The sequence below is a fragment of the Beta vulgaris genome, chromosome 9 (assembly GCF_026745355.1).
Source record: "Beta vulgaris subsp. vulgaris cultivar EL10 chromosome 9, EL10.2, whole genome shotgun sequence".
In the NCBI taxonomy this organism is placed as follows: Eukaryota; Viridiplantae; Streptophyta; class Magnoliopsida; order Caryophyllales; family Amaranthaceae; genus Beta; species Beta vulgaris.
Window position 1 is genome coordinate 7,946,779 of NC_079210.1, and position 17,582 is coordinate 7,964,360.

The 17,582-nt window shown below is 32.2% G+C and overlaps 1 protein-coding gene across 1 annotated transcript; it reads right to left on the reverse strand.

Annotated features, from left to right (window-relative positions):
* Positions 1-15,920: 15,920 nt before the first annotated feature.
* LOC104902980 (zinc finger protein ZAT5) lies at positions 15,921-17,210 on the reverse strand. Its single transcript, XM_010690944.4, has one exon. The coding sequence runs from the start codon at positions 17,078-17,080 to the stop codon at positions 16,052-16,054; it is 1,029 nt and encodes a 342-aa protein (XP_010689246.2). The 5' UTR covers positions 17,081-17,210; the 3' UTR covers positions 15,921-16,051.
* Between the last annotated feature and the right edge of the window lie 372 nt (positions 17,211-17,582).

The window sequence follows — 17,582 nt, forward strand, 5'->3', positions numbered from 1 at the left end:
TATTTTCCTTAGTTTGTAACTTTGTTGTCATCATCAAAAAGGTAGAAACTGTTGAACCCTAGTTTTGATGATGATAAAGGAACAATGATGCAAACTAAGTATTGGACTAACAAGTTGTTTAAGTGAACGAATTTCAAGGTATCAATGAAAGGAACAAAGAGAATACTAAGTCAAAGACAAAAATAAGTTTGCATTTTGAAGTCTAAGTGAAGATGTTCAAAAATGTGGTACTGGAGAAGTATTGGAGCAAAAAAACCAAAGCGAGGCTTTTTGTTTCTAGTTCCAATGTAAAGGCGAGTAAGAATGGTAAGGAATTGTGGCAATTTAAAATGAGAATGAGCGTTTGTTCCATTGTAAGGAACATACGAATTGGTGTTGTCGTAATAAATTAAAGGAACTAACTATTAAAAGGAAGTAGACTTAGGATGAAGCAGTACAACGGTTTACTTATGTTTGTTGTGTCATTTATGCCTAGCTTCTAGGTAACCGTTTTACTTAAGTAAAAATCTAATTTTGAGGAAAATCATTTTGAGGAAAATATTTTATTTTTAAAATGATAACAAATATCCTTTTCTGTTTTATGGAAAATATTTTTCAAAGATAGTATCTATGGTAAAAGGATTTTATTTTGGTTTTATTCATTAAAATAATTTTCTAATTAAATCAGATTTTAGAATTACTGTTTTAAGTGGTTGCTAAAATCAAGGGAGCAGTAACATGTTTATCTCCCATATTTGACAGTTATCATGGAGATTATGGGTTCAAGGAGGAACATGTTCGAACGAGTAAGGAACATCATGGGATAATAGCTTTATTACTAACACATATTTTAATCCCACGTTCGAAGTTATTACTGCTATAAATACTAGTGTTTAATTAAGTTTCAATTTGTATCTCACCAAGTGAATTCGTGAGTTTAACTAAGTAAAGTTTGAGTGTGTTCATTCCCTCATAAAAGTCGTTTGTTCATAGCCTTCTTACTCTAATTCTACTAAATTTATTTGATCAATTGCATTTTTGTGTTTTGGAGTAAGGGGACTTTGAGTGAAGTTCTGTAAGAGAGAAGCTTTGAATGAATTAAGTTAGGGTGAGAAAACTTCAACTGAAGTTGAGAGGAATAACTATTAAGGGAACAATTATTCAGGAACTTGAGTTTAAGAACTCAAGGTGTGGTCCGTGAATAGAATTGGGTTGTAACAAAGTTGTTTGGCCTAATTAGTGAAAGAGTTGCGCTTAAAATCCCTAGTGGTCGAGGTTGTTTCTTCTTGTTGGGCCCAAAAAAAATTTCGTCGTAAAAATCTCTTATGTTCCTTTAGCTTTGTTTAAGTTTAAATTTCGCAACAAGTTACGTTTATTTCTACACATACATTTTTCCGTCCTCTTGTATTATTCCTAGTGAAATAACAATATCAATCGCCAACTCATCATAAATGGATCTTCAATATATTTGGAGAAATCAGGTTCTTTAAACGTAAGAGCATGCCCATTGGTAGATCCAAAAGTTGGATCATGAGGAGAGAGAGATTAAATGGGAATAAAGAAATAGGAAAGAGAAAAAAAAGAGGAGAGAAGGCAATGAACTGAGCATTGCAACGATCTATTGGAAGAGTGGATCATTGCCACATGGCGGAAGGGGAGAGGAAGAAAAAAAAGGAGTGGGCCCCATTGCTGCTACATGACAGACATCCAAAGGCTCTTATTTCTCTAATCTAACGGCTAGGATTATTTGTAATTGTTAACGTTGCAAATTTTTGCAACGGACATATTGTCAGTTTAAATTTTTTTTTTAAAAAAAAAAAACACCAACAACTATATTTTTTTTTGTCTATAAATAGAGACCAATATTGAACTATTTTTACACATCTTATTTTTGAGCTTATTTTGTTATTGGAAGTCATATTTGTTTCCTTTCTTTATTTATCTACCCCCACAAAAACAAATTATCTCCTAATTAAAATGTAGGGACCTCTGATGAGCCTTTCGCATATGGCACTAGCGAGAATCGCATAACAAGTCTAGAAATATATATGAACAATAGGGGTCGAGTTCGTGACCAAGCTGTGCATAGACGTCTCAAAGCAGACCTCGTAGAAAATATTTGGCTTAAATTCGGGCAACATAGGGGTTAATTAAGCTGCTACGTTTTTTTTATTATTATATGTTATGTAATTCTATATGTATGTGTTATTTCTATTGTTTAATGCAATATTTTATTATTATTATATTTTTCTGATTAAGTTAATTACCGTATCTAATTATGTACAATATTAACGAAATTAATTTTTACTAATAGTTTTTAATCACAAACATAAAAATTATTTACATTCAATAATCATTAATTGATTCTTAAATAATCCGCAATAAATAAAAAAGATGGGATGGAAAGGAGATTGAGGAGAGAGAATATATGGTGGGGTATAGTAAAAAGTATGAAAGAGAAGGTGAAAATCTAAAATTATAGATCATCCGTTGGGGGTGAAGAGATCATTAAAATCAATTGTGGATCATAAATGAGGTGGAAGAGTGAGAAATTAATAAAGTAATTGATGATCCCAACTTTTGGATCAACCAATGGACATGCTAAGAGATGATATATATTATTGACCCCACACGACCTAGTACCTCAACAATGAGACTAGGACTTTCATAATATGCATAGGTCTCTAACTTAACCCAAACACCATAAACTAACTTTCAAGTGCAGGAATACGGTTAAATGTAGATTCTTACAACATCTTTGTTTTAAAAGAAAACTAGTACTTTTGGCCCGGATAAGACAATTACAATTATCAAATATAATATTATTTATAATTTTCATTTTTCATTTTATTACCTATTCATAAATTTATTCTAGTGTGAAATTGGAAGATATAGTTTATGGAATTATTTTTGTAAAAATCCAAATAATCGGGGATAAAAATGACAATGTCAATATAATGAGAGTAAGAAAATGTTATTACCTTAATAAAACTGTAAGAGATCAAAAAGTTTGTCTATATCTTTATAGTTACAAATAATTATAAGACTTTATTATGTTCTCTTTGAAACATTAAACATTAATATTGTAGTGGATTGGTGGTTTAACTATTACATTTCATTTCAAAGGTCATGTGTTCGATTCCTATTCGCTATACATTGTTAATCTTTTCTTAGTGAAATCATAAACATGTGTATTAGAAGCTTGATAAGAGTCATGTGGAACCGTTCTTTTAACAGGAACACCTTTTAATATATTTGTATAGATTTCTTGTAACTTTTTTTATAAGGTAGTTTTTGACAAAAATATGTTTCTATAAATTTTCAAAATATTTTGTTGTCTTAGTTTCTCACAAAAGTTGCATTCTATAAGTTCACATAAGAACATTTCTTATATGACATAGAACAGTGAAATTATATTACGTTGTAACCATTTATCAAGATATTATAACATGATAATATTTTTTTCTTGAAAATGTATATCTTTTGGAATATTGGTCCTCCAAGGAAATATTGGCCCTCTAAGGAAAAATTGGTTACAATTCGGCCACAATGTATTATATATTGGTGAAAAGGATTATGACCAAGTATAGTCTTGTTATCTCTATTATATAAGGGAAGGAGAGAGTTATGGTATCTCTGAATAAAGAGACTATTTTACCTCCCTTGCCTTTTTAAATTACAAATTTACTAACAAACCAAATGAGGACTTCAAACAAAGATAACGAAAATAAAATTATAACAATCACTCACAGATCAACTAAAATCATAAAATTGCATGATTTACATTATACAAATCACTCAAATGAGGAAACTTTACAAAAACGAAAAAAATTCACTTACAAACTACAACCAATACACTAAAATGTCAATACATGCTCACAAAAACATTCACAAAAACTTGACTTGAAATCAAAGTGTCTACTTTCTTTACAATCTATAGTATACTTAATTCAAAAATCAACAAAAAAATTATAATATTAGAAATCATAAATAAATTCAATAAAATTTCTATTTTGTTCATAGAATTTAACTTTAAAAAGTAAAAAAAAAAAAAAAAAAAAAAAAAAAGGACAGGTGAGAGACTTAAGTGACAGAGACTAAACCAATCAAATTTTGCAATTAATAACAATTATATTTCGTACGTCTAACGTTCAAAAATCGTGACTCTTACTAATATCGAAAAAAACCGAGTTTCTGTCTCGAACAAAATTCAAGCACGCATCGCGTGCAAAAAATGCTAGTCATCTAATAGATTGACCTAGGAATCAACACTTGGTGTCTTTTTCAGATGCCAACCCTTGATTTTCTTTAGGAAATTAATATATTATATATGGAAAATATTTGATACCTAAAACTATATATACGATTTCTATAATTTAAAGGTAATCATAGATTATAAGAATCTTTAGACAACATGAAAATTAGCTAAAATAAGTAACCACATATACTCTTTTCATAATGATATTAATTTTGATCAATCGTAGTACTATTCAATGACCTTTTTTAGTTAATTAATGTAAAGTTTTTTGTAATTGTTTTAACAAGATATAGAATAGCTATTTAACAAATTTCAATCTGTGTATGACACAAGAGAAATTTTTATCATACATTCAAGGTTGTATGATGAGTATGACACATTCAAGGTTATTATTTTGCTCATTGCTAATTTGAAAACTTTAAATGAGCATAATCACATAATAGTTAGAGCTCCAAATGAGCAAATGAACAAAAAATAGTATTAAGTGTACTATGTACATGATGTACACGCGTGTATGATGAATACACTCATGACATGGGTCCGAAGTCTGATTACGTACTAAATCAAAATAAGAGGATAATCAGTTCAAAATTATGACCTTGATCTCACCAATAGTGGTGCCGTAAAATTACCCACTATATCTAATTAAAAGCAGATAAGCAGTATCATTGTATCAATATATGTTTTTCAGCATTAAAGTATGGAAACAGGAGATGATACGGTACTATTGACTTGAAGCTTGCTTACAACTTCGACACGCAGATGGATTAGCTGAATTGAAAGTGCCATATTGACTAAACATCCATATCTTTAGGCAGAATTATAGAGTGATGATATAGTGACTATACCAAAATTTCCTTTTTAGTTTTACTTTTACGATTTTATATTTAGGCTGTGTTTTTTAGTTGGTGAAAAAGTGGTTAAAGCAGAAATAACCAACAGTTTGAAACAAGTTACTAAACCTATTTTCCATTACTTAAATGCTAATAATTGTTGAGACTTTTTTTTTATCTTAAAAGTTGCGCAGATAAACTATGTAGCAAGAGGAATGATGATATTTGTATACATTATTCATGTTACAGTATGCATTTTCCACAATTCTTGCTTATATTATTAATGTCCTGGCCTACTAAACTTGTTTTAGCATAGAAATTCCATTTTTTTTTACTTCGAGAGAAGGAGCTGAATAAAAACTAATGAAAGGAATACAATTCATTGGACATCGGTTGCCAAGTTGTGAGCTAACTGGATGCTCATCAGGAAACTTTCATTACTTGACTCCAGTGAAAGAACGTGCCTACTGTAGGAATAAGGGTTGTGAACTATGATTGAAATATTCAAGAAGATTAGAAGAACAAATAAACAAATGATATTGATAAACAATAGAACTAAAGAAACTTATCGTCATATATCTATTAATTGAATTTGCTGAACTTAATTGAATCTCGTAGCAATAGTGTTGTGTTGTAGTAAGAGGGCCACTTCCTTAGCCACCATACCGGTGCAGGCTTCCAATGAAGATCTCCCCCAAGGTTCACATAGTACCCTTGTGTTTTGGGGTTAGAGAGAGAAAAAACTTTCAGATTTTCGAGAACATATTCATAGGTAAGATAAAATAAGCAATAAAAACACGAAAATACGAATCCTACTGAAAAAGGGGCCCGTAAAAAAATGGACGGAAAGAAAACGCCTAAAGTAGCCACTCAGGCATACCTCACGCCAGGACGGGCGGACCCTAGCCTGGGCTCATGACCACTAAGTTCACATATCAGCTTAACCAACTGATGAACAATGTTGTAGAACATCCATCGTGATACGCTGCACACCCCCATGGCTACGCTCGACGCACCATGGTTGCGCTTCCTTCACGTTATCTCCAACAATCTCCCACAAACGCAAAGGTATGAGAAATAAGAAATGATCAGCAGAAGGAAGGTTTGATACTTACAAGTTAGTGTCGAAGGAAATAACTTACATGTTAGCTAGACGAGTTGTCCACTGAATTGAAGTTGTAGGAGAGAGAAGGGACCGCATAACACATATATTTAAAGCATGAGAAACTCCGCGTTATCCATGAATTTCCATAAAAACAACATAGTACACATTTGATCGTAAAATTAATAACCTCTTAAAGACATATTGCACAATCTTTAAGCCTTAGAAGACATATTACACAATCTTCCAAATGATTGTGGACGTATTATACAGTACAACAATCTTGGCCATCACCTTGGGATTCCAGTAAGCCCTCTAGAAAAGCATATTACGCAGCAATTCGAAAACGGGTGTCAAAACTCCACAATCACGTTGAAGGCTAATCCTACAAAGTTTAATGACACTCTATAATTCCTACAAGTACGACATTTCACATAAGGAGGCCACCCCTTCACAATTATCCACTATGTTCTATGACGTTCAAATAAATTTGAATTAGTCACGAAGACCATAGAAACATCAAGTTCATTGTTCAAATTAATTGAATCAGCCATAAAAGCCAAAACAAGATCTTTTGATCGAAGTTTGTCAAGTAATGAAAAGCTAGCATATCCTAGATGCTTATGCATGCCATAAGAGGTGGTCATCTTCAATAACACTAAGGCATGTCAAGTTGTTTTTAGGAATAAGATCAAGATCCATAATATATGTATTCCCTTTCCTTGTTCCTTCCAAGATGACATTCTTAGAATTAATGTTAACGATCAAGCATTTTTCACTATTAAATTTAGCAACATTTCCCTTGTCACAGAATTGGGAAATACTTAAAAGATTGTGCTTTTAAACCTTCAACTAGAAACACATTATCAATGGAATGTGATTGTGACATACCAACCTTACCCATGGCAACTATGATACATTTCTTATTGTCACTAAAAGTCACACTTCCACCTTCATAGATTGAGAATGAGAGAAACTTAGATTTGTCTCATTTCATATGTTTAGAACAACCACTATCAAGAAACCAAGTGTTATTCCACCTCACTCTAATTTGCAAAAATCAACTAGTTGTAGGAACCCCTTGTTTCGTGGGTTCCTGTTCTTGACTAGCATTTGATTTAGCAACCAATTTCATGTTGCTCAATTTCATAGTTTTGCCAATCATTCCAGTTCTTAGTTGACATTAATTTATGTAATGACCTATCTTTCCAATGTACATGCAAATTGTGTCACTAGGTAGGTCAACATATTTCTTAGACTTGTCCCTCTTCTTGTGATTTTCGAAACTGCTACCTTATTTTCTTTTAGTTTGTGGTCTCTCGATCCACTCAGGAACAACCATCACTTTGCCTCTGTTTCTTGCAACAACAAGTTCCTTCTTGAGATTACAGATCTGTTCCTTTAAAATAATTTTTTCTTTTTTCAAATTTTCGATCTCAAATCTGCAACCTTTCAAAGGAGTTGATTTAATATCAAAGGAACTTAGAACAGTGACAAATTCCTTTGAGTGTGAAATTTCTAAATTGATTAGAAACTTTTCATTCTTCACACTCTCCTATAATTCCTTGATTTTTAAGTTCTTATCAAATAAATCAAAGAACCTAGTTTCAACATCCGTTTTTATTTTCTTAAGTCGTTCTATATGTTCTTTACAAATTTTGACAGCTTTTTCAGTAGTTCACGTTTTTCACATTCATCTCTAAATTTAATAATTGCATCATAAAGAAGATCATAATAAATTTCAAGCCTATTTTTCCCAAAGTCTAATTCAAGTACATGTTGACTTGCATCAACATTTTCTTCATCTTCTTTTTCATCAGTATTTGCCATGGGGCAAAGATTTGTAGTTTCTTCAGTTTTTTGTTCCTCTTCCTTTTGTCCGTCTCTGAATCTCCCCAAGATGCTATCATAGCCTTTCGAACGTTCGCTTTCGAGAAAGGTGCTTTTGTTTTCTTATTCCTTTCAGCGAAACGTTCCTTGTTCCTTTCTTTGGTCTTGTCATTTTTCCAAAGTGGACATTCCTTGATGAAGTGATTTGTACTAACACATTTATGACAAGCAGCTTTGTTAGAAAACTTTTTAGTTTTACCTTTGAAATTCCCATTCTTCATGTTCCTATACATCTTTCAAATTTTTCGGACCATGAGTCTTGCTTCCTTTTCTTCTGAGTCAGAGTCATCTTCATCATCTGCTTTGAGGGCAATGGACTTTGACTTAGAGATTTCACCTTACTCATATCAAGGTGGAGCTCATGAGTCATAAGTAATCCAGCAAGTTGTTCCAAGTTGAACTTAGTGAAGTCTTTTGTTTCTTGTAAAGCAGTAACCTTAGCCATCCATCGACACTTAGGAAGACTCCTAAGAACTTTCAAACTTGTTCCTCTGATGAAATAAACTTACCAAGAGAGGTTAACTCATTAATAATGTTAGTAAAACAAGTAAACATCTCTTGTATGCTTTCCTTAGCCTTCATGGAAAATAGTTCATATTAATTCATTAGTAAATCAATTTTAGATCTCTTGACTTCATTAGTTCCTTCATGGGTTACTTTTAGTAAATCCCATATTTGCTTTACAGATTTTCATCCCATGATCCTATTGTGTTCATGGGGTCCAAGTCCACAATGCAATAGTTTAATAGTTATAGCGTTAACTTCCATTTTTCTAAATCAGCTTTGTCATATTCAGACAAGGGTTTAGAATTACCTCATCCTTATCATTAGTAATTGTGACCTCAAAATCAGCAACTTCGATGACTCTTCATACCTGGTAGTTTTCGACCTTGATGAATATCTCCATTCCGTCCTTCCATTAGGAATAGAACTTCCCATCGGACATAGGAGGCTTTTGCATAGAGTAACCTTCCTCAAGTTTCTCGGTAGTATTCATTGTTCCTTGGATCTTTTTCTCAATAGAGTTTCCTATTTTCCGTAAGTTCTAACTCTGATACCAATTGTTATTTCACTAGGAACAATACAAGAGGGAGGCGAATTATATGTGTAGAAATAAACGTAACTTTTTGCAAATTTTTTTTAATTTAAACAAAGAAACAAGCTAACAGAACACAAGGGATTTTTACGAGGAAAAACTTATTGGGCCCAACAAGAAGAAACAAGCTCGACCACTAGGAATTTTTTTTCTCAACTCTTTCACTAATTAGGCCAAACAACTTTCTTACAACCTAATTCTACTCACTGGCTACATGTGTTCCTAAACTCAAGTTCCTGAACAACTGTTCCTTAACAGTTGTTCCTCTCAACTTCACTTAAAGTTTTCTCACTTTAACTCGCTTCACTCAAAGCTTCTCTATTACATAACTTCACTCAAAGTGTCCCCGGCCTTATCATAGAAACCAAAATACAATTGATCAAATAAACTTAGTGGAATTAGAGTAAGAAGGCAAATAACAAATGATTTTTATGAGAGAATGAAGGCACTGACACTTTACTTAGTTAAACTCATTAATTCAAATGGTCAAACACAAATTGGAATTTAATTAGACACTAGTATTTATAGTGGTAATAACTTAAAACGCGGGATTAAAACATGTATTACTGGTAAAACCATTATCCCATGATGGTCCTTACCCGGAGGAACACGTTCCTCCTTAAACCTATGATTTAATTTCCATGATCACTGTTAAACGTGGGAGATAAACATGTTATTGTTCCCTTAATTTTAGCAACCACTTAAAGCAGCAATTCTAAAATCTGATTTAATTAAAAAGTATTTTAATTAATAAAACCAAAATAAAATCCTTTTACCAAAAATATAACCATTAAAAAATATTTTCCATAAAATCAAAAAGGATATTTATTATCTTTCTAAAAATAAAATCTTTTCCATAGCTTTTGCTTAAAATCAGATTTTTACTTAAATAAAATGATTATCTAGACTCTAGGCATAAATTACTCAACAGACATAATTAAACCGTTGTATTGCTTCATCCTAAGTCTAGTTCCTTTTAATAGTTAGTTCATTTGACTTATTATGACAGCGTCAGTTCGTCTGATCCTTACAAAGGAACAAATGATCATTCTCATTTTAAATTGCCACGGTTCGTTACCATTCTTACTCGCTCCTTTACATTGGAAATAGAAACAAAAAGCCTCGCTTTGGTCTTCTTGCTCCAATGCTTTTCCAGTACCAAATCTTTGAAAATATTCACTTAGTCTTCAAAATCCAAACTTGATTTCTTCTTTGACTTAGTATTCTTTTTGTTCCTTTCATTGATACCATGAAAATTGATTCACTTAAACAACTTATTAGTCCAATAGTTAGTTTGTATTTTTGTTCCTTTGTGATCATCAAAATTAGGGTTTAACAGTTTTTGCAAAAAAAAAAAAGGAATATATAAGATAGTTTCTCACAAATTTCATATTTTATAAGTTGGTTTTTGCAAAAAAAAAAAATTAATTAATGATAAGCGAGAAGTTCCAAAAGTGACAAATTCCAAAAAAGAAAAGACATGTAGTGCTTTTAGTAGGTTTTATTTTATCTGCTTAATTCTCAATTTCTTTTGAGGTGAATTCTTATGGAGTATTTTCTAAAAAGAACATTTAGGAATAGATGTTGTATTATATTGATAAAATGATAACATTTAGAAATGGAAAGTGCCAAAATATTGATGGTGCTTATAGATAACGACATACTGTTATGGTTACACAATCAAAAGTAATTGGCCTACTTCACTAGAGGCCCTTTGTCATTCGCACCCAAGTCAAAATAAATCTATTAATACGTTGGATTGTTAGAATTAATCCAACTTTTGTACTTTTACATTTTATTTTTTTTTCTGAGAGAAGTTTCTTATTAATTATGTTCAACCATTGGAGTCGGGTAAATTTTGTACTTTTGATTTATTATACGAGATACCTATCAAATGTGATAATATCTCTAATTATTATTACAAGGATAAAGCTACTTACATTTGATACCATCTTATCTCTTCCATTTTTCGGAGCTTTGTTACAGACTTACAGTCACCATCTCACTGTCTCAGTGATGTAATAGTGTTGATGTTAAGCTACTTATGTAGTAATATCTATAAATTTTGATAACTCTTCTTAAATTACTTTGCAATTCTCAATATACTCCCCCATTTCTAATTAGTTGGTTCACATTGACTCTTTAATTTGCACAATTTACAATCTCACTTTGACCCTCATTTTCTATAAATGTATATAAACAAATCTTATTCTATAGTAGTAATATGTTATTGGATCTTCATGTTTGTTGTTGAATTATCAAATTTCTATATTCACTAAAAGACAAAATGGAATATTTCGTTTAATATGAGAAGAATAGAGTATTTGTGACCAGATTCCATCAATAGAGAATTCCAGAGTTAGTGTAGGAATGTCTTGAATTTGTTATTTGGCACTCCAATTTACCGGAGTCTATTTTTCGTCTATTCCTTTTAGTTTAGTAGAAGGGTATGGTATAAACCTTCTAATCCTTTTTTTTTTGTCTCTATATTCTGTATTACGTATTGTTTCTTCTCATAGATAATAAAATCGTCCTCCCATAAGTATGAATGTAGTTAACATATTATTAGTGAACCACATAAATTTATGCGTTGTTCTTATTTGTTTGCTTTACTCGTCGATTGTTTCTATCACACCCCTAGCTAGCTGGGTTTTGAGACAAATGAGTGAAAGTGGAAACCCACTACCTTGCACTGTTTAACAGACTATCTCAAACTATTGACTAGGTTCATAGTGTTGTATGCCTTATGAAGTGTTCCAAATAAAATGCTAGATCATGACCTCTATGTGCAAGCCAAGTAATACAGTTTCCAAGTCTTAAGTCTTTTTTGCTTAAGTGGGAGGCCAAGCCAGTTATACAGGAAAGATGGATTAAAAATATCACTTTTCATACTTGAAAGAAAGCATCTTAATCAAATACCAATTCAATGATTAGAAGCATGATGATCACTTCTTCACGACTTTTTTAATTAGAAAAATAATAGTAGTAACAAAAGGGGCCTTCTCTCTTCCAACTACTTTACATAGTAGTAATGTAAGCCTATTAGTTATATCATATGACTTAAATTGTCAATGGCCCGCCCATATTTGTACATCTCACGCAACAACGTGCCCACATGCTCTCTCTAGCTTCTGGGTAGTTCACATAAAAACGTGCACATAACAAACACTTTTTGGGCTCAACTACTGACTACTCTGAGTTTTTTTTTTCCCTGCTAGTTTGGTAGGTAAAATAAATGATGTTACTAGATCTCATTTTCATAATGATTTTCTAATCCACTTCGCAATGATTTTCTAATCCATAAATTCAGTCCTTTAAAGTAACTGTAAATTAAAGAAAGAATGAAGCTTCTTTGATTAACCTCTAAATGTATGGGAAATTAGAATTTCTAAAAAGTAAATATATGTGTTGTTGTTTGGTTGGCAAAAATATGGGAAGTAGAACTTTCTAGAAAGTTCTATTTCCTACAAAATGGAGGAAATAACTTATCTAGGCCCCCCTAGCTAGGTAAGTGGAAATTCTTATGGAAAATAAAATTTCTCAGTTTCAACCAAACAAAAAAATATACTTCCTAGGAAATAAAATTTCACGGGCAATGAAAATTCAAGGGAAGTTATACTTCCTAACTTCAACGAAACAAGCCTATGAGTAAAAAAATCTTCTACTCTAAAGATGGGGTTTAAGATTTGATTGTGGATCAACACTTTAACTTTTATATTTGTCTTTCACACTTGTCAACGCATAAATTTGACCATAAATAACTTCCACTTTCTATGAGTAAAAATTAGTAGAAATAATATATGAATTATGCATTAAGATAAATCCAATATTGTACATACCTATTTTTGTTTTTATGTACTTGTTAAATTTTTCACGCAAGACTATTAATGAATTGAAAATGTCAAAGTAGCTCAATTGGAATTTAGGAAAACGAAGGTAAAGAGAAGGACAAATCTTACTAGTTCATCACTAGGTGAAGCTTTGGTTGGTGCTAGTGTGAGTGACTTACCTCTTCAACACTCTCTATCTATCTCTATAACTTGTGTGTGTTTCTGGTTGATTACCTAATTAATGAGTGGCATGTGCAAATTTCTGGTGAGAGAAGTAGTCTTTGTGTTTAAGTATATTAATAGATTAGAGTATTTAAGTAGGGATTTTATGATTAATTTGATTGATTCCAAATAATTGGTAAATGCAATTAGTGAGGTGAGCCAAGTTGGATTGCGGGTATAAATTCTTTAAACCGGCCTCATGACAACTAATATTTGTGGTAGGGAACATGGGGATGCCCATTAGTTGAAGTATATACTGCATGTCCTAAGATGATGTCATTAATTTTCTGTTATTTTATAGGGGTTGCAAAGTTGAGGATAAGGACTTTGAGGCAGTTGCTACTTCTTATGCGAGATCATATATATATATAAGTATATCAACGATATTTTTAGATTTGTTTTTTTTATTATTGGATAAGAAATTAATGATTCTAATCTAAATAAAGGAAGATGATGTATATGCAATTTTGAGGGTGATTATATATAATAAACTAAAATTAGAATCATTAAGTAATGGATAAGCAATAATATCATCGATTCATATGTAATTTTATCATATTAACATAAAGTAATACTCCATCTGTTTCTAAAGACTTGACACACTCTAACTTTTCAACTATGTGCACACTCTCCTTTAATCGTCTTTTGTAAATTTTACATAAGGAAAGACATAGTAATGAGTGGTTTGGCTCACCCTTTTAAACAATTCAGTTATTAAAAAATATAGTTAACATCAGCGGAAACCCAATGACAGACTTTTTGGATTTATATCATCTTATTAATTTTGTTGATTTAAGTCGATTAACAAGGAAATTAGTCGTTAAAAATAGAATTAGTGAATGAAAGGATCGGAAGAAATCCCTAGAAACACACTTTTAACTTATGGCAAGTAAGGTACCATCATTAATTTCTAAATTGAGGCCTTCTTGATTATTTTCTTATATAAGAGAATGTGATGCAAAATTCTGCGTTATAGAGCCAATTTTCAAGTCAAAATAAAAGCTAAGGCCTAAGCGTTTGATATTAAAATTTTGACCAAATCTTATTCTGTTTTATTTACCAGCTATTATTCAGGATTTATAAGTCTAATTAGAAAGGGTGATCATTTTCTACCATATAAAGAGTACCATACTTTCTTGCTTGTACAAAACTCTCATATTAAAGTTGAAATTTTGTGTAATATACTTGATGGTCTTCACGTAGCTAGCCAACCATAAGTTAATATATTCATTGTATTGACTTGATTAATTAGGAACCACTCTTCAGTCTTTTGCTTATCTATACAATACTCATCAAGTAGTAGTAGACTAGTAGTAGTATGGACATGGACTATGGTGTGTAGGAGAATATATAAAATGCATTAATACCATGCCAATTTTATTCCTTTTTTTTTAGTAAACGGAGAGCATATATAATAAGTAAATAAATGTTACTATAGTTCTTGACATAAAAGAAGTATAATGGCATGAAATTAAGTGGGACAAATTAATAAAAATGTTAACGAAAGAATTAATAATAGGAAGGCGGTTACTATACTAAACTCTAAAGCGGTGTGAGTTAGTAGTAGTAGTAGTGTGTATTAGTGCACCGTGCATGCATGTGGGAGGTCCCTTACCAACTCAGCTTTCCTATCCATTTATTCTTTGTCACTTGATGAAAATTAAAACTGATGAGATAGAAAGAGAGTGAGACAGGGAGATAGATCGAAAGCAGTGGATTTTTAGCTTTTATTGCAATCAAGAACAAAAGAACCTAATCCACGACTTTCTGTTGTGGTGTATATGTTGCTGCCAGAATCCTTTTAGCCAACCATCCCCTGCCACCCCCTCTTACTCAAAATGCATTCTTTCACTCACTCTTGTCACTCTACAACAACAAACCAACCCCTTTTTTTTCTTTTTTTACACTATACTCACACTATTTACTCACACTCGCGATGACGGATATTAGATAACATTCTGTAACTAGTCATAGGCATGTATAAAACACTATATATATTGAATGTCAGGTTAACCTATTCAAGATTAACACAATTATTCTCCACACTTGTACAACGGATTCAGAATTATAAAAGGACGATATACAACATAGTTATAAAATTAATAATCCAGACTTGCTCATTTATAATCGATCAGACCATATATGTATATATAGTACTTATTTTAAGAAAGTGTCAAAGTCATGAAATAAGTAAGATGACAATTAATAAAGCTCAATAAAAATTTAAGGTGAACAATCTATTTTAATACCACTTTACTCCTCCAAATAAAATCAAATAGTAAAGGAAAACAAGATATATGCAACTTTATTCCTCATAAATAGGGAAAATGTTTTTTGTGCAACACCCAAAATTGGACAAGTGTGGAATACTATAAGTAAGCAAACTCAAAAAAAAATTATGAAATAGTAAGCATATGTGAAAAAGAAAGAAGAGAAAGTAAACTGATCCAAAAGGGCAAGATTAAGTAGATGCCCCCATCACTTCACTTTTCGTGAATGAAAGGCAACCACCAATACTAGCCACTTACTCAAAGGAAAGAATTCAAACTTGCCATCCAACCAAAACTAATAAAATTTTTATAAGCATCCATATTTCACTCCCAATAACTAAGCTAAGCAAACTCAACTCTTCTCCCCATCCCCAGCAAATTAAACAACTTTTTTTTTTTATATAACTACATAAAATAAAATCAAAATTTGACCCAATCACAATATAATGTTTTTTTTCAATATCATGTATAATATATATATATAAATTTAATATATATCAAATGCCCAATAATGCACAGTAAAAAGTCAATAACAATATATAAATCAATTATCAATATACTTAAATTTTTTTTAGTAATGGCAATCCACCAAAGGAGCTGGCGTAGGAAGAACATGAACAAACTTAGTCTCCATGTGATCATCCACATCTATGTGTTGTTGTGGTTGATGCTGATCATCCTGATCATCAGGAGCTGGAAGATTAAGATCTAAGGATAGAATATTCCTGGGCCCACCAGTATCAATCACAGCCGTTGCTTCAGCAGTAGTTGTAGTAGTAGTGATCATCATCGGACGGCCAGGAGCAGCTGCTGCTGTTCTATGCCTTCTCATATGACCACCCAACGCTTGCCCTGAAGGAAACTCGGACCCACATATTGAACACTCGTGCACCCTTGCTTTATTATTATTGTTGTTGTTGTTGTTTTCATGATGTTGTGTTTGTACAACAATAAACTTCTTACTGCTCGTGATGAACTCCATCCTATCAAGCTCATCAACAACATGATGATCGTGTCGAATAACGCGGTTGTAGTGGTTGTTTTCATTGTCCGGTGATCGGACTGCAGTGGTTGTTGTAGTGGTAGTGGTAGTCGTCGTCGTGGCGGCGGAGGACTTGATCTTCTTGTGGCTAGTACGGTGGCCTCCTAGTGCTTGAAATGAAGGGAAAGTTTTATTACATGTTTTGCACTCATATACACCAATATTACTAGTAATACTAGTACAAGAATTATTATTGTTGTTTTTATTGTTGTTGTTGTTGTTGTTATTGGTCTTGGACTTAATATTTATAGAAGGCTTCTTTTCCTTGTGTATTCTCCCTTGAGCCAAGAGAATTAAACAGTTAGCCATGTCTTCTTCTTCAGTCGTTACCTCGCTCATGATATCATGCTCATCAGATGGCGATGCATCTGAAGATGAGGAACCATAACTATTATCCGAACAACCACCACCAACAACAACAATACCATCATCATCACCAGCACCACCACCGCCGCCTCGATAACTCGATGAGGCGGAAGCTGCTAGGAGTGATCGTTGACGCTTTGTACGCCTTCCCTTGGTGATGAAACTTGAGAACTCTTCTTCTGTTGATTCCATGAGAAATATTTTTAAAAATAAGGCTTAGTATGAGAGATGGTGTGAAAGAATGGGAGTGAGTGAAGGAGAGTGAAAAAAGAGGGTGTGTTTGTGTGCGCGTATATATATGCAAAGAGTGAGAGAAAGATAGATGTACAAGAAAAGGGGCTTATATGCGAGTCAAAAGCGGCCCTTTTTGTGAAGAGCCCACTTTTTCTTTTTATATATATTTTTTATTTTAAAAAAAAATCTAGTAAATGGAATTTTCCTAGACCAAGATAATCTTGTACAGGTTAATCTGATCAAACTACACAGATGAAGAAGATGGGTGCGTAAAGAAAACTAACATGATATTTAGCTCTAGCCTCTAGTTAACGAGGTTTTATCCCAAAATCTTATGACTATTCGAATTTTATACTCCTTCAGTTCTTTCTTAGATGTAACATGTTGATTTTCGGTACTATTTATTTACCTCCCTTTGACTATCAACTCTTATATATATAAGGAAAAATAGTCATATGGG

Coding starts and splice junctions, on each gene's coding strand:
- LOC104902980 (XM_010690944.4), bottom strand. CDS start 17,080: ATGGAATCAACAGAAGAAGAGTTCTCAAGTTTCATCACCAAGGGAAGG.